General features: G+C 52.3%; 1 protein-coding gene and 1 long non-coding RNA gene across 2 annotated transcripts; one reads left to right on the top strand and one right to left on the bottom strand.

Moving 5' to 3' along the window:
- Positions 1–5,551: 5,551 nt before the first annotated feature.
- Positions 5,552–10,921, bottom strand: LOC115064825. The gene is made up of 4 exons (XR_003844655.1): positions 10,831–10,921; positions 9,143–9,224; positions 6,615–6,722; positions 5,552–5,711 (listed from the first exon to the last, which is right to left on the bottom strand). It is a non-coding gene; the product is annotated as an uncharacterized LOC115064825 (long non-coding RNA).
- Myl3 (myosin light chain 3) lies at positions 8,848–12,110 on the top strand. Its single transcript, XM_029543535.1, has 3 exons — positions 8,848–9,079; positions 11,653–11,680; positions 11,797–12,110. Exons 1-3 carry the CDS (start codon positions 8,924–8,926, stop codon positions 12,093–12,095), a joined length of 483 nt encoding a protein of 160 aa, XP_029399395.1. The 5' UTR covers positions 8,848–8,923; the 3' UTR covers positions 12,096–12,110.
- Positions 12,111–12,778: the final 668 nt, after the last annotated feature.

Below are 12,778 nucleotides of genomic sequence, written 5' to 3' on the forward strand. Positions count from 1 at the left end.
TAGATGTTTTGTTTGCATGTGTGTATCTATGCACCACACACATGTGTGCCTGGTGCCCTTGGAGACAGAAGAAGAAGGCGTTGAATCCCATGGAACTGGAGCTATAAATGACCATTGTGAGCCACCGCATGTAGGTGGTGGGAAATGAGCTGGGGTCCTCTGGAAGAGCGGCCAGTGCTCCTCTCTCGAGCCTGGAGATGCCTGTCTTGAAAGCATCATCACTGGGAGCTGCTTTCTCTCCCCCTCCTGCTTTGGACACCAAGCTCTTCTCCTTGACCCCTGCCCTGCCTTCCTCCTCATCCCTGCCCCAGCCATGCATACTGGCCCTTCCTTCCCGAATCACTACCTCGTCTCCACCCCTTGTCCACTCTGGCTGCTTGAGGCTAGGAGGTGAGGAGAGAGACTCCTGGTTCCTAGAGCTGGGTTCAGGGATGACAAGCTGTGTGTGTCCACATGTTCATGTGACAGCGTATCTAGCCTCTCTTTGTCCCTGACCCACTTCAGCAACCTCTTGCTTCTGAATCTGCCCCATCTCTCTCTCTCTCTCCCAACCCTCCTGTCTCTGCCTTGATTTCTGCCATAGTCAAGAGTCCTGTGTGCCATTTCTCATGATGGCCCCAGGGAACTGCTTACTCTTGTTTTGCCTGAGACAGTTGATCCATCCAGTCAAACAACCGGTCAATTCAGACTCCTCGGATGACTGACATTTTTTTTTTTCCCCTCTGCTAAATTTACTTGCATTTTGAACTGAATTGGCCATTCAACAGAGGTTGTGTCCACATGGCCCCACCCCACTCATGCCAACAGATGAACAGACTCACAGACAAACACATGCACAGGACCCACGCGCCCGGTCACAGCCTGGTGACATATATAAGCATACAAGGTCATACACTATCACACAGTCACACATGTGGCCCCACCCTCGAGCCCATGGTCACGCACACATAAACCACAACGACCAGGCAGTCACTCACGTCCGCACCTCAGGCCAATGCACACATTCACTCCTGATATGGGAAAGACATGGGGAAATAGAGGCAAGAGGAGGGAAGAGTGAGGTCCTGGATGCGGAGCTGGGCAGAGCCCCAGCACAGCAGAGTTGGGCAGCCACCAGCTGCTTCTCCAAGACCAGCTTGCACTGACATCTCTTTCTCCCTCCCTCATCCTTTCCAGGGGGTTTCTGGTCATCTCAGGCCACTGCTGAGCCCTGGCAAACCTCAAATACAGCAGCTCCCAGACCCTGATCCTAAAAGGGGACTCTCTTTTTTTCCTTCTTCCAAGGATCCTAAAAGGGGAGTCTTCTTCTAATACTTGTTTTTTTTTTTTTTTTTCTTCCAAGGACAATAAATATTTGCTCTTTGGGAGACTGCTGGTGGGAGGGAACAGGGTTTGGCGAGATGGCAGGGAATGTCAAAGCAGTTCAGGGCGGTCACAGGCCATGCTGGGGAGAGGGACAGGGCCCTGTCCAGAAGCTACACCAGCAGTCAGGCTGAGGGGACTAGAGCTCGGGGGTACTTCAGGGCCATTTTCTGTACTACCTTAACCAGCATGTTGACAACTCATCTTTGGTGCCAAGTGCCTCTCCCCCAAGCCTCACTCCTTATGGGCTTTGCTCCTGCTCACATAATAATAATAATAATAATAATAATAATAATAATAATAGTAATAATAATAATAATGTTAATATTAAAAGCTGCAGACAATTGGAGAGATGGCTCAGCAGTTAAGAACACTGCTGGGCGGTGGTGGCACACGCCTTTAATCCCAGCACTCGGGATGCAGAGGCAGGTGGATTTCTGAGTTCGAGGTTAGCCTGGTCTACAGAGTGAGTTCCAGGACAGCTAGGGCTACACACAGAGAAACCCTGTCTCAAACAAACAAACAAACAAACAAACAAACAAACAAAAGAACACTGGCTGCTCTTCCAGAGGATCAGGTATCCGATTCCCAGCACCCAAACATGGTGGCTCACAACCATCTGTAATTGCAGTCTCAGAAGATCCAATACTATCTTCTGGTCTCTGTGTGGGCATCAGGCATGCATGTGGTACACAGACATACATTCAGGCGAAACACCCATACACATAAAAATTAATTAAGTAAAAATATTTGTATGTGCTTGTGTGTGTGTGTATGTGTGTGTGTGTGTGTGTGTGTGTGTGTGCATGTGTGCTGTTCATGCACCCCATGGTACATGGGTGGAAGTCGGAAGGCAACCTTTGGTGTTGGTCCTGGCCTTCCATCTTGTTTGAGGCAGGGTCTCTTATTGCTTGTTTCTGTGTACCCCAGGCTGGCCAGTCCTCTGGCTTCCAGGCTGTCCCTGTCTTCTATCTCCCAATAGACACCTGGGATCACTGCATCCAGACTTTCTGTGGAGTCTAGAGATCCTCACTCAGATCCTCATGGTCATACAGCAAACACTTTATCCTCTGAGCCACCGTCCCTGCCCTCTGCTTGTCCTTGAAAGCTCCCAAGCCCTTCTCAGTCTCTTAGCCTGCGTAGCCCCAGCTTGTATTCCTATTTCAGACACATCTTCTGTGTCCTTTCTTGGGTGAACTGTGACGGGCAGAATCAAGGTCCCCGCAAGCCAGACTCATGAGACCAGCTCATCTTCTGAAAACAGGGGTGTGCCTTCCTTCCATAATGGACCGAGCCTGGACATTACCGTCCCCACACTGTCCCCCATGAGGCCCTAGACCCTGGAGGCTCTGGCCTGCTACCTCCTCCTTCATGCTGAATTAGGCTCCCAAATATAGCGGCCATGGCCACAGCCGGCCAGGACACCACAGCCCCAAAGCGTCAGTCCTGGGCTAGGATCAGAGGGGCAGGAGCTGATTATAGGTCCCTGGGCCAAACCCAGGGCTTGCCTGCCAGCCCGCTGAGCCCTACCACCCCCACCCCTAGAACCACGAGGCTGGAGCATCTGGTCCCTGTCAGCACAGTGGGCAAAGGGAGGGGCCTGGGAGTTGTGCTTGGCCTGCCCGAGGACAGAGTTGTCTGTGTGTGGTGGCGAGGATGGGCCAGGGCTCAGAGCAGACATTACCCTAAGAACCCACCACCATCTTGCCTTACCATCATCCATTGGTTAGGTGGGGAAACTGAGTCCAGGAGGAATAGAGGCCAGATTGGCTCACAAGAACATGGAGAACCTTCTGTCTCCCCCGTAGGCACTGTTTTCCATTTTCCAGGCCTGGGGTTGTGCCTTGAGAAGCAGGCCACATCCTGTTGGTGGCTGATCAGCCTTGCTGGGAAGTTCTCCTTGGAGTCAGACTCTCACCCAAGCCCATAGGATGGTACAGATATTCCTACATTCATTTGCTTTCTCAGTTCTTTTGACTACCCGCTGACATCTCTAGCCGGCTACTGGGCAGCTCCTAGGGCCACAGATCTTGCATCAGTGTAACTGAGGCAGGACCCAGGGACCCCAGTAAGGAAGGGTCTGTGTTCATGGGGACTGAACATAATAGTTATAAGTTTACAACTCTGGTCACACACATGTGCTGTGGTAAATGAGCTACAGCTCATGGACCTGCTGGGGCCATGACAGGGTCCCCAGGACCTGCTGCACAGCAACATTTGACCTACTTCTAAGGCTCTGGGTCTGGCCCAGGCCCCGTTCTCGACTCCTCCGGGAAGTGTGGGCCTGCATCCCAGCCCAGAGGCTGCAAGCCAGGAGGGGCGGACCGGGGCGGGCCAGGACCGCCTGTGGAGCCTGCGGCTGGGGACAAGGACAAGTGGGGAGCCTGACCCTCCTTCCCTGCCTCTTGCTCTTGGGCCCAAGGGACAGTCAATTCTCTTTCCCATGTGGCCATCATATTCTTAGCTACCCATATTGGCTCTGATAGTGTAGGGGCATTCCTCTGCCCTCTAAACATTGGCAGGGAGGTCTGCCAAGCACCCACCGGGGACTGCCAAGGCTTCACCCTCCCCGTAGCCTGTTTTGTCCACTCTATTCAGCAGGCAGTGTCCACGTGGGAAGCCATCGTCAGCCTGTCCTGCGACTAGGACTTGAGTTTAAACTCCTGGGTCTTGGATTCTGGATCTCAAATGTAGCTTTAGAAGTCTTAGTTCTGGGTCTTAGCATCTGGGTTTAAGGGCTAGGTTTGGCATTCTAGGTTTTCAAGTCTGGATTCAGGGTGTGAGTCCCAAGACCTGGATCCTAGGTGTGGTGGTCTTTGGGGTCTGGGTTCAGACTTGGAACGCTTGGTCTCTGGTTTGGATTTAGGCTTCCAGGTTTCAGCTTTAGGGTGTAGGTGAGGAGTCTAGATTTTGAGTTTGGGGACCAAAGGCTGGCAGTTCCCATCCCTTCTATGCCCCCTGCTGGTCAGTCATCACTGGTTAGCCTCTTTAGGTTGTGATAGGGGCCTCAACCAGTAGCTAGAGAGTGAAGAGCGGGGAGCAGCAGGCCAAAATTGAGTTGGGCCCTGGAAGAGGAAGGGCCCAGAAAGTAGATGGTGGGTCTGAGGACTGTTGGCTCCATACCGTCCTGGGGGAGGGAGCTCTGTAGGCGGTCAGGAAGTCCCTCTGCTTTCCCCAATTCCAACTTCAGGGACGAGCTTAGGAGGTTTTTCCTTTTAGACTTATTTTTAATTTATGTGTGTGTCTGCATGAGTGTGTGCCACATGTATGGTTACCCATGGAGGACAAAAGAGCTCAGATCCTCTAGAGCTGGGGTTACAGGCAGATGTGATGTGCTAGGGACTGAACCAGGGGCCTCTGCAAAGTGTTCTTAACTACCAAACCTTTTATTTATTTGTTTGTTTGCTTAATTTTTTTTTTAAAGACAAGGTTTCTCTGTGTGATCCTGGCTGTCTTGGCACTCTCTCTGTAGATGAGCCTAGCTTCAAACTCAGAGACCTACTTGCCTCTGCCTCCCATGTGCTAGGATTAAAGATATGCACCACCATATCAGACCTTTAATTTAAAAAAAGAAAAATTAGCCGGGGAGTGGTGGTGCACGCCTTTAATCCCAGCACTTGGGAGGCAGAGGCAGGCGGATTTCTGAGTTCGAGGCCAGCCTGGTCTACAAAGTGAGTTCCAGGACAGCCAGGGCTATACAGAGAAACCCTGTCTCAGAAAACAAAAACAAAACAAAACAAAACAAAAACTTCAAAAAAAATTATATATTGAGTTATAGGTCTTGTGTATTCTACGCTGGCTTCAAATTCACTTGTGTCCTATCTCTGATTCCTGGATGTTGTGATTACAGGTATATTTCACCATATATTGTACATAGCTCCTTGTGTGTGTGTGTGTGTGTGTGTGTGTGTGTGTGTTATACTTCACCATAAATCATACATAGCTGTGTATGTATGTGGGGTTAATACCCTTTGAGAGGTGAGTACATTCAGAAATTTGAGACACTGGTTTATTTACTATTTTTTAAAAATATTTATTTATTTATTATATGTAAGTACACTGTAGCTGTCTTCGGACTCTCCAGAAGAGGGCGTCAGATCTTGTTAAGGATGGTTGTGAGCCACCATGTGGTTGCTGGGATTTGAACTCTGCACCTTTGGAAGAGCAGTTGGGTGCTCTTACCCGCTGAGCCATCTCACCAGCCCCCAGTCGGCACTCTTAACGGCCACCTCACCAGCCCCTCATTAATTATTTATTGAGGGCCTGCTGTGTACTGGGCTATGGCAACAAATAACAGTGGAAGAAGGTTCCTGCTGTAATAGCTGATACTCTGGAAGTGGGGGCCACACCTGCAAGACAGACAGACACTAAGGTGAACAGGGATGGAGTTGGAGATACAGGAAGAGGGAGCAGGGGAGTCTTAAGGTAGCTTCTCAATGGGGTTGACATCTGAGATGAGGGTTTGGGGGGTTGGGGTGTACGTGAACTGAAGCCAACTGTTGCCAGCATCCTAAACTGAGCCACCAGGGAGAGAAAACTGCCTGGTGTCTAAAAGGAGGCCACTGCATCCCAGACTTTCCTGCCGAGATCCACAGGCCTCTCAGAAGCCAGGGCCCAGGGGGCAAAGGGAAGTATGGGGCTGCCCTTCTCACCCCAGGACTGTGGTACCCTGGCTTGTGGTTTTGTCAACTTGCTGGGCTGCAGCTCAGCCATCAGAACTGGGGGACCATGGGGGTTGGAGATTCAGACACCCACACTACAGCTCTTCAAGCCCCTCAGGTCCTGCCAGAATCCTGTCTGCTCCGCTGTCCTTTCTGGGGGCTTGGGGGGGGGCATAAAGCAACAGCTTGGACCTGTCCATCTGCTTGCCGTGGTTTTGCCAACCAATCTCACCGGCTGTAGTGAAGCTGACCTTGGAAGGGTTGGAAGAGGCCCTGCTGGGTGCTGGGTACCTGTCCTGGGGTGGAAGGTACTCCTGTGGCTAAGCCTAGGCCCTGCTACTCCAGGACCCACCAGGGCAAGCTGAGGGTCAGAGTTGAAGCAGAGGCTAGCCTTAGCCCCCATCTGAGCCCTGGGGACGAGGGAAGAGGTTCCAGTGCATTCTCTACATGACCAGAGCTGTCCCATGTATGATGGCACTGGATCAAGACACCACTGCCCAACCCAGGGAGGGAAAATCTTACCGTGAGGCTCTGACCACGTGAGCCTTGTAGTACACAGACTAGATCAGGATGGACCTACGATGCACTTACCATTTAAACCGCTTTCCAAGGGGGTAACAGCATTAGGGTAAAGGAAGTGGGGCGGGAAGTCTGGTTCATCCCACGTGTACATCCTTGGCCCTGGGCCTCTGTTTTACCCTGGTAAGTGAAAGACGATGCCGTCAGTCACTAGAGTCTGCTGTGTTAAGGGGTGCCAAGGGTCAGCAGGTCCGGATGGCTGGACTGTACAGACGTCTTTCTCTCTCTATGTCTCCCTTGGCTGTCTTCTCCTTTGTGGTATTTCTGATGTCTCTGCAGACCCCTCCCCCACTTTTCTCTTTCTCAATACTCTTGCCAAACATCTGGAAGAAAAGTGAAAAACTTGTCCCCCCCTCCCCCCCAGCCCCGGATGTTGTCAGATTTCCAGATGTGGGGTGTTCTGCCCTCCAGATGAAGGGAGGAATGTGTTCCAGCCAGGGATGGAGACTCATCCCTGGACTGCTATCCCTTCACGGGAAGGCTGAGTGACATAATGAGGCAAGCCAGGATCCAGGAGGAGGATGGTGGGGTGCCCCCAGGTTGAGGCCCTGATACTTTGTCTCAGCTTGAGTTATGCCCCTTTTCATGCCTGAGCAGTCCCTTGGGGCTCAGGGTGGGAGGCGCTTTCTCTGAAGTCTCTATCAAAGGCTTCGGGCACTTAAAAATAACTAGGAACACCCCTTCTCCCCCAACCCCCTCCCCCAGGCACAGCCGCTAGGCAGGAACAGAACCCAATGTGTTTGCAAGATGTCCTCACTCTGCCTTTGAGCTGGAAGAGCCTAATGCCACCTCAGTCTCTCCATTGCTTCAAATGGTGGCCCAGCCAGGCTGTGCTATGTCATAGCCATCTGCCAAGGGCAGGGACCAAGGGAAGCGGTTCCAGGGGCTGGACGCTGTGGCTTGCTCCCTGGGTGGTGGTGAACCTTAGGAGTAGACATTGAAACTGGGGTGAGAGCCTCAGATCGGAGCCTAGGGGCAAACCTGTCCAGCACTTTGGGGTTCCTCAGAGATGCAGGATCCCCTGGAGCAAAAGGAAGCATGGGATAACGGGAGTAGCTGAGGAAGGCTTCAGAGAGGGCAAATGGAGGGGGAGCAGGAAGGGATGAATGGTGCGGTGAGTTCTAGGGGTGAGCAAGAGGCTGGACCCTGGAGTGTGCAGGGGAAGACAGAGACTGGGCATCATCACATGGAGGGGCAGAGAGAAGCCTCTGTGTGTGTGTGTGTGTGTGTGTGTGTGTGTGCATGTATGTATGTATGCAAGTGTGGGTGTGCAGGGGAAGATAGAGACTGGGCATCACATGGAGGGGTGGAGAGAATCCAGTGTGTGTGTGTGTGTGTGTGTGTGTGTGTGTGTTTTGTGTGTGTGTGTATGCACGTGTGTGAAACCTGAGACACTAGTCTTAGGGTTTGTAAAAGGAGCTGTTGAACTAGCCTGGAGGACAGTCCTTGAGGGAGTGCCACGTGTGCTTGCTGTTCCTGGAGACCCTGGGACCCTGTGAGTGGACTGCAGCTGGCTGCTGTACCCAGACACTCATACACTAACACATACAAACCCCCAGACATAAATACACAGACACTCACTCAGACCCATACATGAATGTGAACACCCGGAAACGGGCCCGCAGAGAAAAGACACACGACAGCATCTTCCCGCAGACCCAGTCAGGCAGTGACAGGCCCTGAACCAGGCCACACATACAAATGTCCAGAGACCTCCCACCATGCACACACCCAGGGACCCCCTACCTGAAAAGGTGCCTCAACACCGATCCTACCTCCCCTTGCTCTTGATCAGGGAACCTGGGCCACCCAGGCGCAAAGTTATTCAAGGATGACCCTTTGGTCATTTGAGCCCCTACTATAGTGCATATCATGTGGTACACACTTTTCTAACCTTTACCTGTTCAAATTTATTGTGAAGAAGAGTTGTTCCGTGTGTGTGTGTGTGTGTGTGTGTGTCTCTCTGTCTGTCTGTCTGTCTGTCTGTCTGTCTGTCTGTCTGTCTGTCTGTGTGCTCAGAGCACAGGCTGAGCAGTAGCCTCTGTCTCCCTCTCCCTCCCTCTCCCCAACAGGTGACTGGGGGAATGGAGCACACTCCCCTCCCCCACCCATTCCTGGGCTTGAACAATACCCTCTCCAGGACCCAAAATAGCCCCTTGAGCAGAGCCAATGACCTTTTATGGCCCTGTTCCTATTGTGCATGGTAGGGGTGGGGCTGGGGTCATGAGGTATATGAGCAGGATAAAGCCCAGGGTGGTAGTGGGGCTCACCTATCTTGCTCTCTTCTTTCCTTCTTCCCCCTCTCTGTGATTACAGCTCCAATGGCCCCCAAAAAGCCAGAGCCCAAGAAGGATGAAGCCAAGGCGGCTGCCCCCAAAGCAGCTCCAGCCCCCGCGGCTGCACCTGCTGCTGCACCTGCCGCTGCACCAGAGCCTGAGCGCCCCAAGGAAGCAGAGTTTGATGCCTCCAAGATTAAGGTGAGTGGGAGCTGGGGTGTAGAAGGGACAGAGCCAATGAACAGGTCTCAGAGTGGAACCTACCATGGCAGGTAAGGCCCTGGACCCGAGCTGAAGCCGGCAGTTTCTGTGCAGAGGTTAAACAGGACCTGTTTGTTTCAGACATCTGCAGGACCACAGGAGGAAGGAGGGTGGTCAGAAAGCTGGCGAGACTCCCCATGAGGCTGCCGATACACTTTGAGAGTAGACTCTGGACCAGAAATGCTTTTGTTGGTGATTTTGAAAGCCTTTGCTCTCTCTGGATTTCATATCTTTAGGGACTCCTGGAGCCAGCCTTCCCTGAATCTTCAGGGCTCTTCCTTCTCTGGCTGTGGGGGTTCCCAAGTCCATATCAAACATCCTTAGGTGGATGTAAGGGAAATCGGGGCCTTGCCAGGCTGAGTGACATCCCTGCCAAGATCACCAAGCCCAGAGCTGGCAGAGCCCTCCTGAGCGTCATGTTCAGCTGGGAAGATGGAGGAAATGGCTGGAGAGGGAGGCTCTCTGAAAGTCATGCAGGAAACTGGTTGTCGAGCACGACCAAGCAGCACCAGGAGCCTTTCCTGGCCCGTTGTCTTCCCCAGAGTCTAAACTGGGAGGGAGAGCCATGCCTGCCACCTGTGGCATCCGCATAGCAGCACGCAGCCTGTGTCCTGTTCTCAGATGGCCAGAGGCCACTGCTGTCTCCTGAGGGGTCTGTGGAGTCCTCCCCACCCACACGGATCCACTGAGCCCTGAGTCATTCTCTTTTTTTAATTTTTAATATTACATATTTTATTTTATTTATTTTATGTCCTGACCACAGTTCTCCTCCCCCTCCCCCAGCCCTTTCCTTTCCTTTCCTTTCCTTTCCTTTCCTTTCCTTTCCTTTCCTTTCCTTTCCTTTCCTTTCCTTTCCTTTCCTTTCCTTTCCTTTNTTCTTTATGCTTCACAATGGATTTACTCTACATTGTGTATGAATTGCAGCTGTGCGGTTGAAATCTGCTGACATGTGTCAGGGAACTCTCACAGCTTGGGCTTGTTCTTTTCTTTCCTTTCCTTTCCTTTCCTTTCCTTTCCTTTCCTTTCCTTTCCTTTCCTTTCCTTTCCTTTCCTTTCCTTTCCTTTCCTTTTCTTTTTTTTTCCTGGCTGTTCTGAAACTCACATGGTAGACTAGGCTGGTCTTAAACTCATGCTGATTTGCCTGCCTCTGCCTCCCAAGTGCTGAGATTAAAGGTGTGCCCCTCCACACTTGGCCCCCTGAACCATTCTTAGGGTCGTAAGTCCTTCCCAGAAGCACCTGTCCACGATTGTCCAGTTCTTATCCCAGCTCAGCTCCGCCTTAGTTACTCTAATCCTTAGTTTCCTCAACTGTGAAATGGGACTCTAAGCCTCCCACTTGCAAGACGCCTATACCACAGAGTTGGTTTTCTGCTCCTGTGTCACCCCAAGCCCCAGACTTGAGTCCTGAGGGGTTCTTGTAGAGCTAGCTCCAACTACCTTGGGACCTATGGTGGCATTGCTCAATCTCACTAGGCATAGGTTGGCACAAACTTATGCCTCAAACGAGGGCAGGGGTTGAAGAAGCCCTTTTCCCCTGCCCTTTTTCCCAGCAAGCACAGAAGAGCTGAGAGCCTTTGCCAGAAGCAGGGAGCCCTGTCTCCCCAGGTTTTCCCACGGAGCACTCCCTAGAAGCCAAGAATGAAGTATTTCTCTCAATACTGGGTTGAGCCTCAAAATGGAAGGCTACTCACAGGAGATGGCAGGAATGGGGTGTCCTGCTGCACATTCTGCACGATGGAGGTTGGAGGGGCTCTCAGGCACCAGTCACGCCCTCTTCCCCCAGCTTCTTTCCCTGGTGTGACCTTGACTTTGGAGACAGTGACTACAGTGATTAAAAATAGACTGGAATCAGGTGAGGAGGGGGCTACTGGGTCCCAGGAGGCCTCCTGACCTCAGGGTGGCCCCATTGTGGCCTCAGAATGTGACGTAGCCCCATCTCCATGCTATTCAGGAGTGTGGGAGTTACCTTGGGGCCACAGGCCGAATGGGAAAGGCAGGTACAGGCAGGGCTTTGTGGATTAGTGTCCAGCCTTAAGGGCCCCAAGGGGATCTGTGAAGGAGGGACACACATATGTGCACAAGCATGAGTACTTGATTACCCACAGACATGCTTTGGTGCTGACACAGCCTCTGGCCTGAAGCCGTATGCTTGCTCCTCCCTTCAAAGTGAGCTTGGCCAGGCCTGTGACATTGAGCATATCCGTCTAGAGCCAGGGGGTCAGGGGAGGTCTGCTGGAGATAGGACCTTGGTTCCGACCCCCCTCTGCTGTGGTCTGCCTGGTATTGCAAACTGATTACATACAGACTGACCCAAAGCCTTTAGGATGGACAAGTGTGTGTGTGTGTGTGTGTGTGTGTGTGTGTGTGTGTGTGGTTGCAGCAGCAGCGTGTCTAAGTAGACAGCATGAGGTCCTGGGTGGTAGACGTTGTGATGCTCCTATGAGAACAGGCTGACCCGAGAGCCAGCCTGCCACAGTGACCCGTAGTTACTTGGTCTTTGGTCTTCCTTGCAGATCGAGTTCACGCCTGAACAGATTGAAGGTGAGCAGGGTCCTAAGCTGATGGTAGGGGTGGACCAGGGGTCTCCAATCCAATCGAGTGGGGTGGGATCCCTCGGGGCGGGGGACATCCAGAGCACACACTGTCCTTTCCCACAGAGTTCAAGGAGGCCTTCCTGCTGTTTGACCGCACCCCCAAGGGCGAGATGAAGATCACGTACGGGCAGTGTGGGGATGTCCTGCGGGCTCTGGGTCAGAATCCTACCCAGGCGGAGGTGCTCCGTGTCCTGGGGAAGCCAAAACAGGAAGGTAATACACCCTGCCCATTTGTGCCAGTCCCAAGGGAGATTGTCAGGGTGGGCGGCCACCAGATATCATGGGACCCTCACTGGCCTTCCCTATCTCCTCCTGCTCTTGGGATGCGGATGTGGCACTGGCTACCAGACAGTGATAAGTGATAGGAGCCAATCAGAATGGATCTGCTGGACCCCAGCCATTAGGCCTGGACCCTGGTACTAGCCAGAATCCATGCTGGCACAAGGGCAAGGTGGGGAGCATGGGTGCTCGTTTATTTTACCCTATCCTAGCCACTCCCCCCAGCATCCTTTTGTCAACTTCCCTCAACTTGGCTGCTTGCTTTGACTAAAGAAGAGTGACACCCATCCCCTCACCATTGTTCCAGGAAGGCCTCTGACAGGTTTTGCCATGCCCACCCACAGGGGCTGGATAGAGTAAGGTCTATAAGAAATGAGACCTGGGTGTGGTGGCAAATGTCTACAAACCCATTACTCAAGAGGGTGAGGTGTGGGAGGGGTCGCTATGACTTGGAAGCCAGGCTAGGTTACGTAGGAATGGCTGGGCGTTTTTCAGGTGGTTTTCCGGCTTACTCGAAGCTCATCTCTGGCACTACATAAACAGTGCAGGGCAGTGGATGGTCAAAGTCTAAGAAATAAAGATGATGTAGTATATATCTCTAATCCCAACATGGAGGAGATAGAGGCAAGAGGATTGCCAGAAATTTGAAGCCAGCCTGGTCTACATGGCAAGTGTCAGGCTGGCCTAAACTATGTAGTAAGATCCTGGAGAGAGAAAGAAAGAAAGGGAGAGGAGAGGAGAGGAGAGGAGAGGAGAGGAGAGGAGA

Source organism: Mus pahari, chromosome 10 (genome assembly GCF_900095145.1).
Source record: "Mus pahari chromosome 10, PAHARI_EIJ_v1.1, whole genome shotgun sequence".
NCBI classification, from domain to species: domain Eukaryota; kingdom Metazoa; phylum Chordata; class Mammalia; order Rodentia; family Muridae; genus Mus; species Mus pahari.

Coding starts and splice junctions, on each gene's coding strand:
- Myl3 (XM_029543535.1), top strand. CDS start 8,924: ATGGCCCCCAAAAAGCCAGAGCCCAAGAAGGATGAAGCCAAGGCGGCT. Junction 9,080..11,652: donor TTGATGCCTCCAAGATTAAG/GTGAGTGGGAGC, acceptor TCTTCCTTGCAG/ATCGAGTTCACGCCTGAACA. Junction 11,681..11,796: donor CACGCCTGAACAGATTGAAG/GTGAGCAGGGTC, acceptor CCTTTCCCACAG/AGTTCAAGGAGGCCTTCCTG.